Genomic DNA, 11259 nt, shown 5'->3' on the forward strand with positions numbered 1-11259 from the left:
GTAAATGAGATAATATAGATGGAAGAAGCCACCTTCATTGACGGTAGTTCTAATCACGTAACGTAAAGGCCCTTCTCAAGTGAAATCAAATTTTTTACCCTCGTTACAAAACATAACATTAGCACCCCATTGGAGAATGGAGACTCTTTAAAAAAATTCCCCTCTCCCTTTTCCCTTTTTAAAGCTAAATTTTTGAAATCGAATGAAAAGATTAATGTAAAATTGAAGAAATTATAAATTGTAGGGGGGTGGAAATTAATAGGATGGGGGACACTAACGAGAAATAACTGGGGGATACGTTCAATAGGGAAAAGGCCGGAAATTTATTCTGGATATCCTTAAATACGAGCAGATTAGTGCGAGTAGTATCAGATTTCAAAATGATGACACTACTATCGATTATTTCAACTCTGACTGTTATGTAATTATTTGCATGTAACAAAGACGAAAATAAAAGAAATGTTCACTAAATGTATGTTCAGATCGTATTTTAACGTGTACAGAGATAATATATTTGATAAAAAGAAATTCATTGAATTTAGCATGAAGGCTTTTGTCTCAGCATATCAGACTCGTCCATATAGACGAGAGTATTTTAAACCAAAATTGTATTTTACAGAAACGAATTGAGGCGTGACTAGCAAATTAAATAAGGTCATGTTTCGTCATGGAAGCGGAGGGGGTATCCCAGCCCTCAAGAGAGCGTGATGTTATAATGAAGCTGTGGTGAAGATGATAGTCAGTGTCCAGCAGCAAGCAGTCAAGCAAACATATTCATCTCCCTCAGTTTGTCCCCTTATTTTTGTTTTCAAGGAAAATGATATATAAATGTATGAATGATTTGCCCTTCACCAATATATATATATCTCGTAGAAAATTAGATACCTATAGTTTTGATCTTTCGACCCAGAATCTTGGAATTGGGCAAAATCAGTTGAGTGTTGGGCCGGACAATTTGCATTGAATGTTCTAGGATTTTGTGCTCGAACAAGGTTTGGACGGCGTCGTGCCTCAGGCGAGATTCAATAAATAAATTGAACATGGCCGTCTCAGTGAACCATTCAAGAAAATCGCGGACACTCGAATTAGAATGGTTCCGAGTAAATACTGCTCGCTGAAAAATGGCCAGAATAAAGTTATTTTTCATTCAAATTTGACGGTCGACCAGACAAGTTGGTTATAACTGAATTACCTCAAAGTATTTGTGGCCAGAGTCGCTACAGTGGATGTTTTGCTCGTAGTGACCGCACAGGTCGACAAACATCCGCAAAAAGCTCTCGCTGTACAAAGCATTGCGGGCAGTTTCGGCTTGTTGCGTAATGTTGACAGTCACCTCCCAGTCGGACATGAGTTTGCGGACACTACGTCGAGGCAGGATCGTCGATTCATCGCCGACGCTGTGGAGAACTTTGCCGCTATCCAAATCAACCAGCATACCCTAGACAATCGATCGAACGTTGATTTAAAATAAACCCGCGAAGTTTAAACATTATTAAATTTTTCTTTCGTACCTGATCAGGGTAGATCGATTTCCAATCTTCGACGTTTTTGGACAAGAGTCCCAAGATGAAAGGTGTGGGAGCCGATGCGATTTCCGTCATAGACTGAGGGAGGACGGGAACGATCGTGTGTTGCCACACAAATGGATACAGCATGGATTGAACAGCGTCGATGCAAAGCGATAAAGCACTGAAAAATCCAAAATCCAAATATTAAAAATGACAACTTATACACCCAATTAATTCGTATGAATTTTTACCTGAGATTCTGACTAACAAAAATGAGTTTGCGTTCGAGCAGCACTGTGCCCAGAACGTGTAGGACGACCGTTTCGTTGAGTCGTTCAAAGAGGACCCTCAGATCGATATCCTCTAGTCGTCCGTCGAGTAATCGCTGGACTTTATTGACCTTGTTCCCGTTGCCGGGAGTTTCGGCGGGAAATTCAACAAAACGTCCCGGATTGGGAAATGGTTGTTTGTGCAAACAATCGAGCAAGGCTAGACGCTGGGAGACGGACGCCCCGTGACGCGACACCATGACGTTCAACAGCTGTCGAATTTTCCGAAAACGGCGATTAAAAAATATTTATAAAATTGGTCGAGCTAATAATAAAAATCGACTGATTTAGTTCGCATTCGAGTCTCCATTTACCTTGTTGTAAAATCCGGCCGCTCGATGGCGGCTCAGCAAACAATAGGTGATGGGAATACAGGTCTGAGCTCCTTCGGGAACCACCCGGCGGCAGTAGCCGTACATTCGATCGCCTTTGGAATCGGTCAGAACGATCGTGTACGGTTCGCCGGCCGTCTGCAGCGGCGGCGGCCAATGTGTCGAATCCGGGAAGCAGAAATGTTCCATTCCAGAAGGGACGGCCAGCTAAAGAACGAGACATGATGGATCGATGTCAAAAATAGATGTCGTTTGTAGAAGGCAGCTTGGCGCACGTTACCGAGTTGGGATAGCTGGACTTGATGTACGGGGTGTGAAGATGCTGATGGCGGTCGTAAAACAGGGCCACTTCCAGGAAAGCTTCAAAGAGACCGGCTCCGGGTTCGACATTGACTTTGATGGTCAACGGTCTCGAAGCTTTCCTCAAATCGGCTACGTTGCTGGAAACCCGGCGCACGTAAATTTTTCTATCTTCCACCAGCTGACTCTTTCTGTTTCCGAGCCAAAATCAAAAATTTTAAAAACCAGTAGAATAATAATAAATGCTGACCACTTTAAGATACTATTATACCTCAAATCGTTTTCCGACTCGCAGTCGCTGTCGTCGGTGACTCTCGAATCGTGGTGCCAACTGTGAATATCGTTGACTTCCATAATAGGGGAACACTGTTCAAAGAAAAACAATTGAAAAACGATTATTTTCATAGTCGACTAGAGGTATTATATCTACTGGCGAACATGAAGAATATTCGGGTAATATTCACGAAAGAAATATAGCGACTTTTAGTGTCGGTCAAGAACGTAACGGGCCAAAAATCGACGGTTGCAGCTGTTAATATTCCTTTCGGGTTAACGGTGGTTGAGCAGCAGCAGCACACACACATGTCACACAAGAGAGAATCCCTCGGCCTGGATGAACGGAATTTTTGTCTTTTTCCTTTTGCTGCCCGCTGAGAGATAGCTTCGCTATTTCTGTCACTGACGTGACGTGAGTCACATATAGGATTTGCCTTTTTTCAACCCTCGGTCACCACCTTTTCACCGTTTTTTCCCCCCGTCATCTGTTTTCGTTTGATCTCCGTCCTTTTGACGCGCACGAACGAGATGGATGAACGCCCCTAGCGGAAACGGAAGTCTCGAGAGATGGAAAAAACATTCGGTTACCAGCTACGATACTACACGTACAATTTTTTTTCCTTGTGTTAACCCAAAGTACCGAAAAAACCGACTCGAGGAAAAAAGAAAGAAAAATAGGCAAATAATCACAAGGGAGAAAAAAAGAAAAAACGTCGCCTTCTCACGGTCAGTTTGGGAATAAATATTAAAAATTCACATTGGGAACTAGTTTTACGACGACGACGACACGGCGCTTGGTAGATATTGGAAAACCATCGTCGATTGCCGTACTGCCACCACCGACCAGAGCAGATAGCCATCGTGAGAACCAAAAAAAGATCTCAAGAAAGAAACGAAATAAAAACGACGAGTCAGCTGTGGATGGCTTGGGTTGTTAAGCGACTTACTAGATTTCCACCCTCTCATTTTCTCCCTTAAGGCTCGTACACCTATCATCGCCATGCCTATTAGGCCAATGTGTTACGGCTTCTTTCCCCCCACTTGCCAGAGACCACCCGCAATAGCCCCAAAACATGTTTGAAGTTAAAACGCATTCTCGGCCGATCCGCGTTAATTCGTTTGGGATATAGTCAAGGACGTGTAGTCTTATTATTCCTTCACTTTTTTTCCCAGTGATTGAAACAATGAAGATTAGTACGCGACTGCCCCCCATGTGTGATGGATCGGCCCTGGAATTTTCTTTTCTTTTTTCGCAATGGCGTCGGTATTCGTTCCAGGCTCGTGTTGTTGTTGCAACAATATCATGTTTTCTATTCTTTTTTTCCATATAATCACACGAATTTGATTGTTGCATGTTGGCTGTTGTTTGAATCGATTGGCAAGAGAGCCGGAACAATAGAAACTGGTAGGGGCGGAATATATCTCGGCGAAAAACGAAAAATAAATAAAAACAAGAAAAAGGTCAAGAATGTTGCCTTACCATGTAATGGAGGCCACCTTCGAGCGTGGGTTGGTCGTAGACGGGTGGTTCTTTACGACTGTTGAATCTCTGCTGCAGTCCTGTTGTCGGCGACTGCTGCCAGGTCAACTCACTGGGACGGCGCCTCCCTCCATCGCAGCTCATCCTCCTGGTTGGCTCGTGTAATGGATGGCGACCGGCCAGCAGTAGGCTCTTACCGGCATGATGACGCGATCCGTTCCGTCCTGTTTGCAATAGAGCCGGATCGGCTATGGTCAGCATCGAGGTCGAAACTCTCGTACTGGACGTGCTGGTGGGTTGTTTCTTTAAAGGAGAGGATTTGGTCACGCCCGGACTGGGTGAGAAACTGTTCCATTGCACAGGGTTCAACCATCGGCTTTCATGGAAGTCGAATTCCACGTCGTCCAGCGGCGATCGCCTCAGGTCTTCGACGGCTGGCAGCTCTTCCGATTCCGTCGACTTTTTCCGACCCAACAGAAACGGTTCCGTTTTGGAGCGGCTCATCGTGAAAGGCGATCCCAGGGCGATGCTCGTCGGTCGTGAAGGTTTCGCCGGATTCGCTTGCTGTTGTTGTTGTTGTTGTTGTAAGGCTTTGTTCCGCCGGACGGGACGTGTGGGGCTGCACGAATCGGAATCGCCCACTTCCTTGGGAGTTTCTTGCTGCTGTTGCTGGATGAAGGCGTCGTGCACAAATGTTCGCGGAGGCTTTTTAGGTGCTGGTCCGGTCGGAAGTGGGGCTTTAAGGGCCTCTTCTATCAACGGATCAGCTTCGAGGTTTTGTGGCTCTGGACTGAGATTGGGTTTGGAGGTTCGATCGACTCCGGGCTTCCGTCTGAGACTCGGTTTCTTGTTGTTCTTGATGATGATGACGTTGGGGTCTTTCAGGCCTGTCCGTACCAGGGCCGGCTTCTTTAATAGAATGTTCTCCGGAATGGATTCCTTCTGGCCAGTTCGGAATGCCGGGCTTCGTTTGATGCTGGTGCGATTGTGCTGCTGGAATCCGCCACCACCGCTGCTGCCACCACCGCCAGTTGAACTGTGGTCACTTTCACTGGCGTTACTCGATCCGCTATGGTTCGAGTCGACTTCCGACGACGGTTCCGCCGGCTGCTGCTCAGCTGCACGAGTCATGGGCGGAGTTTGTCGCTGCTGGATTTCAAATCTTTCTCGAATCGATTGCACAGTAACGCGTCGAGGTTCGCACACGTTATCCATTTTCCTTTTTTTTTCTCTCCCGTTTTCTCTTCCACACGTTAGTCCATCTTGGCTTCTCTGGTCAATCCTGTCGTTAAAAAAAAGAACCCAAAAATAAAATAAAAATCTCAAACTCATTAGAAAAAGGGTTGACACTGGTTTGCTGATGATGGCAACTCACTTCACAAGATCATAAAAAAACCCAAAGCAAAAGAAAAAAAGAAGAAGGAAAAATATATAAGATGGGAAAGTCGTTTTCCCAGACCGCAAAAGACTCTCAGCAATCGAATATAGCCTGCAGGGGGAGGGTTTTTTGGTGGTCGACCGTCGAAGGTGCCAAGGAGGATTTCTATTAACGCCTTCTTCTTATTTGTATGGAATCAAACGAAATCTTGCAAGGGATTTCGGGAGAAAGAAACAACATTTTTCGTGAAGAAATATATAAATCAAACGTGTTTCTTTGACGCTTTCACAACAACAACGAAGAAGATAGTAGTTAAGTAGGCGCGGTAATTATCCAGAGATTTTTCACTGTCGTAACGATTTTTGTTTCGTCCCAAAATGAATTTTTCACCTCTCCAAAGAGTCTCTCTCTCTTGTGGTTTTCGTCGGAGGAAAAGAAAAATGAGCGGGCGGTGTGACCTACTTGAACAAACACACTGGGATAATAAAAACTGTACAAGTGGCAAAGGGCAGGTAAACAAGAATGGAAATCTGGTAATGAGTTTCTCGTCTAAAGTGACAACAGAGACAGAACGTCAGTTTCCACATTCACAGATTTTCCAATTTTGTTTCTTTTTCGCAACGAAATTTATAATCGAGTGAAAGGAAATGACAGCAGACGACGTACTACACAGCAAGATTACATATATTTCGTTCGTTTTCCTAGTGTGGCCGGCCTTCAAAAAATTGTTTGGGGTGTTTTGATTCAACAGTCGTCCATATTTGGGCAAAGGAATAAAAGCGAAAATCCCTGGAGATACCGGTTCCAGTTCACCGTGGGCGAGGAAATGAAAACTTACGGTTTTTATTATCTTGACGAAACTCCTTGACTTTTTGCACGTACAAGGAAACACACAAAACAAACAAAAATATACACCTCCAACTCTGACGGTAGTTCCAACGCAACTGACTCTCCCTTCCCTCCTCACTAGCAACTGTCATTTTCCACCCAAGGCGAACTGGTCGCACAGTTGCCATTTTCCACCGCAAGTGGCGCTGCAACCCGACCAACTCCCTTCTACTGCTGGAACTTGCGTAATTTGAACTCGGCAACGATCAAACAAGCGAAGAAGAAAAAAATAAAATAAAAACAACAATAGGTTAACGAAGGCGTCAGGGGGGGGGGGGGCTTCGGCTTTCCCTTTCTAAAAATAAAAAAAAATGACTTAATTTCCTTTTTTGTCTCCAAAACACCAAATTTTTATGACCGACCCCTTCTCAGGTTATTTTATTTACACACATGTATGTTTTTTTTGTTTGGGAGGTCTTTAATTGCGAGTACGGCTGTGTGCTTCGTGCAGCAGCAATCTCTCCACGACTTTTCACTTCATCTTTGGAAACTTTCTAAGTTTTTCACGAAGAAAAAACAAAAGCGGAACAATGGAGTAAGGGAATCTCTCATTTTGTAACGACAAAATCATGAACACGCTTGATCACCAGTCTATACAGTCAATATTTAACTTTCCAAAGCGATCTACATTACGACAAGATTTGTCCAAACTGTGTCTGGAAAAATGTGATGTCGAATTGACACTGTAGACGGCGGGAGAAATCGCAAGATAAACAAGCGAAACAACAAGGTAGTAATTGGATGCCGCCCCGACGTATACACCTATTCTATTCGTAAAAGTATAAAGTGTTGTAAATGGTCCAAGACTTAAATTCTCTTTACAAATGCAACACGATCCAGCGCTGGAAGGAGGAGGAGGATTATTCTATACTTAGTTGTGTGTGTGTGCGCTCGGCGTTCAATAGTTTTGAAGGGTTTTTCACCGTACATGGTCATATTGTTGAGTATTTCCAGCTGCTGTCGAGTCTATGTATCGTATGACAGGCCGCGCAGGAAATGCGACAGGTAATATAAAGTAGCCAGAGGTGGGATCAGAGGTTGCAACCTACGCCAAAGTAAGAACCCCTCCTCGTTTTATTTCTTGTGGCTTTTTAAATGTGAAGAAAGTAACTTTTAAATTTTTAGGCCCATCTGGTAAATATATTTTTAGATTTTCATCGCCGGTGTATTTTTCAAAGGTATAAGCTTTGGAATGAATTCCAAATTTTTAAATGAGATGTTAAAAAGAAAGGAAAAAATATTCCTAAAAGACATTGATGGAATGATGCCGCAACATTTATATACACACACAAGGATATGTTATGTACAATGTACGGTAGCCAGACGAAACTCGGAAGACCGTGACGAACCGGAGAGAACCTTCCCCCTCGCTCTTCCGGTTCTACACCGCGACTCGAACTCGGCAACACAACAGAGAAAAATATGTCTAGTATATATTCAAATACCGACAAGTTTTCTTTTCATTTTCTATCAACTATTTTTATTTTTTGTTCAGTGTTCACTCTCTAGTTGGACAGACTCTCTCTCTCTCTGCTTTTCGTATAAATAATGATGATGGAATCTAGTTTTTTTTCTTCTTTCGTTTCTTATTTAATAGAATTAGGTGAAATCCACCGAAACGGAGGCTCACCCTGCAGGGTTCCCCCTCTTGCTGCTGCATTCAAGATTATTAGAGCTCTCCAGTGATAATATCTATTGCCCGGCAGCCAAGCAGCAGCAAGTCTAATTATTATTAGAGAGGAGTCCCATGATGCAACAGTATAGGCGATTAACCCGTCCATGCTTTCTAGGATAAGTATAAAATGACTAATGAGATATATAAGAAAAAGATTTGCGGTTGCTCACATTTTATAGGGGCATGTAAAAAGAAATAAAAGAACGTTTGATGGATTCAACTTAGCCAGCACCAAACTTTTTATCCATTGACTAATCCATCAACAATGTCAAGGAGAAATCCGTGCCGTTCAAGTAGAAAAAGTTAAGGCCATAAAGTCTTTTAAGAAGAAGAAAAAAAGCTTTTTGGGTGCTATAGGTACATAAGGAAAAAGGGGAAGACCTCGATAAAAAGGAATGACAAATAAGAGGGCCTGGTATATAATATAATGACTGGGGGGGAAATAACGACGACCGGCTAAACATCTGAACCGTACCACCACGGCGCGGGAATATAATAGCAACCGTAATTGTTTTCTTCTTCTTTTTCCTTTTGGTGTTGTAACATATACACAAGAGTTTAGTGTCACGAGGAAGAAGAAAAAAGATTTGCTTATTCAGCTGTTTGCCAACTATGGGGGGGGGGGCGGAAGCGTGACCGTGAAAATGCGGCTATCGCGCGACACAATTTGCCCTTTTTTCTTTCACAATAAAAAGGAAAAAATAAAACTAACAAGACAGTGAAATTTGACCGAATTAATCGTCTACACTTTTTTTTTTCTTTGAAGACTTTGTGTTGCGCCACATTTTCCCTTACTGATGACACCAAAAATTTAAACAACAACAACACGAAAGCGGAACAAAAAAATGTAAGTCCGTTAATAGCACGGTGCATCTCGACTAGGGCCCAGTCTTCTTTTTATTTTCCAGTAATGTGAATTAAAAAGCCGCCCAACGGAGCGTAAAGAACCGGGTCATCCGCAGGCCTCGGCCATCATTTATCTTTTATTTCAGGTAGATAATATTATTTTTCCCAGCCGTTTTAAATAGGAATCGCTCTATAAAACATGGAGGCAATCGAATAATATAATATACGTACGTAGGATTGTATTTATCACCATCTGGAGAAAAAGAAGAAATAAGTCGTGTGGTCACGTAAGCGGCAGCAGCAGCACAGAATAACCGTTCGTTTTCTGTGTCTCCGGCTGGTTTTTCTAATGGCACTTATTTGATAATGTAGGATGATTGCACAGGTAAGTTCGCATGTTGTACATACAAAGCGAGCGTTTTTGGTCAAGAAAACAAAGACCTTCGTTGGCTTGTTTTTCTCTTCGATTGAGAAAAAAAAAGAACCGGTTATAATAATAAAACAAAAATTAAACCGCAAATGCCTTGCGTCAATATGCGCCTGGCCAACCAACGACCTTCGTCGCATTACGTCGACCTCCGGGCGGAATAGATATATACACCAGCAGTCCATGCGGTTAACTTAATATACAATACGAAGGGAAAAAATAAGAAACAACAAACATTTGGCGTCCGATGTTGCTGATCACCGAGTCGTTCGTATTTTTTCCGCAAAGGGAAACGACAAAATTAAAAGCCGGGGAATATATAATAATCTATCGCGGTCGTCGTTAATCCAATTATTTCTCGTTTACAAACAAGGAAAGAAAAAAACACACAATTCTCGATCCGGTTTTTTTTTTTTTTGTAACATCTTTGATGGAATTATAAATTTAGAATTTCCGATTGAGTTACCCCGACGAGCTGGGCTGCGCCGGCTGCGGTGTCGGATGTCAGACCATTCACCCATCGTGAAAATGCATCAAAGACAATGAAAAATAAAAAAGGCAGATGGGATAGACAAAATAAGAAGAAACACGAGCCTAACATCGGCCTGGCTTCGGTAAATCACGACGAGAGAGAGATCGGACTCTCACGACGTCACGAGACCAACACAGCACACGAGACTCTCCAACTGCTCCGGGACTGGATAGGAAATCCTGTTATCTCGAACCGAATTATTCTTGGCGGTCGCGTTTGTGAAGAGGAACTTTTTTATTTTAAATTTAAAAAAAAGAGAAAAAGAAGTAAAAGAAAAAGGGGGAAAAAATCCCACAGAGTGTTGGCGACTAGAGTCGGCGCGGTCTTGTTGTTTCTTCTTCTTTTGGAAACAATTTCTAGTTTGGCTCTGGGCTAAATAAGCAACTCACGCCGGCTGCTGCTGCTGCTGCTCTCACTGCTGTTATATTCAAACTAAGGGGGAGATGATGCCGAATTATAATAAGCAGTTAGACCGCTGAAGGGCACACATGTTCTTAGGCTCCATTGCCGATCGTCACATTGGCAGAGATAACCAAATTATATAATGCTGTAAGGTGTATACGTATAGTGGTGGGGGTACTACTCGGTCATGTCTTTTTATCAGTTTCGGTTGTCACGAAACCTTACAATAACAATGTCCGGGAGTGAGAGAAAAAAAAATTTTTTAAGCGGAAAGAAGGTCAAGTGAGCAATGAATGGCCGACGGTGACTTTCACCGAAACGTGGATAAGTTTATACATTTTTGTTTCGTTTTGTTTTCGTTACTCACCTGGACTAAACCGGAGCAGATGGTGAAGCAACAAAAAGAGAACGAAAACTTTGTCAGAAATCACACAATACATTATAACGAAAAGGAAAAACACACGTTTCACTCTAAGGTTCAACGATCCTGTTCCCATATTATACGATTTCGCACTGCCACTTTCGTTTAGAGTTCAGTGGGTTTCCCGTTTGCCGATAACAAGTTGGATCAAATAACAGTTTGCTATTGTTGATAACGTGATTCTTACCTTGATTTATTGTCGAATTGCTATAACAGTAGGCTGTATTGATTCATATAAAATCAAATATTTTGGGCGCGAGAGAAACACTTAAACTGTTCGATGCGTGTAACCGGAATCAACTGAACGGCTAGACAAAAACCCACTCGATAGTCGAAGAAACTGGTTCCCGTTACCTCCCACTCGTATACTACAACAGAAAAGGCCAAATGATGATTGGTATATTGTGGGTTGGGTCAGAGAAAAATGAACCGAAAAGAAAAACAGCCAAGGAAAAAATCAAAACT

The 11259-nt window shown here is 42.7% G+C and overlaps 1 protein-coding gene across 2 annotated transcripts; it reads right to left on the minus strand.

Annotated features, from left to right (window-relative positions):
- Positions 1-457: 457 nt before the first annotated feature.
- Positions 458-11148, minus strand: LOC124207538 (DENN domain-containing protein 2B-like). 2 transcript variants are annotated; one of them, XM_046605054.1, is made up of 10 exons: positions 10982-11148; positions 4226-5507; positions 2741-2835; positions 2450-2660; positions 2152-2376; positions 1760-2049; positions 1512-1689; positions 1193-1438; positions 886-1114; positions 458-795 (listed from the first exon to the last, which is right to left on the minus strand). In XM_046605054.1, exons 2-10 carry the CDS (start codon positions 5438-5440, stop codon positions 761-763), a joined length of 2724 nt encoding a protein of 907 aa, XP_046461010.1. In that variant the 5' UTR covers positions 5441-5507; positions 10982-11148; the 3' UTR covers positions 458-760. The 2 variants fall into 2 exon arrangements, with proteins under 2 accessions (XP_046461010.1, XP_046461009.1); XM_046605053.1 differs by lacking the exon at positions 10982-11148 and adding an exon at positions 6442-6645.
- Positions 11149-11259: the final 111 nt, after the last annotated feature.

Source organism: Daphnia pulex, chromosome 11 (assembly GCF_021134715.1).
Source record: "Daphnia pulex isolate KAP4 chromosome 11, ASM2113471v1".
Classification (NCBI taxonomy): Eukaryota; Metazoa; Arthropoda; class Branchiopoda; order Diplostraca; family Daphniidae; genus Daphnia; species Daphnia pulex.

Excerpts from the sequence above, each read along its gene's own strand:
- LOC124207538 (XM_046605054.1), bottom strand. The coding sequence starts at position 5,440 with ATGGATAACGTGTGCGAACCTCGACGCGTTACTGTGCAATCGATTCGA. Across the intron at positions 2,377-2,449 it reads AGTCCAGCTATCCCAACTCG|CTGGCCGTCCCTTCTGGAAT; the intron begins GTAACGTGCGCC and ends CTCGTTCTTTAG. Across the intron at positions 1,439-1,511 it reads AATCGATCTACCCTGATCAG|GGTATGCTGGTTGATTTGGA; the intron begins GTACGAAAGAAA and ends TCGATTGTCTAG.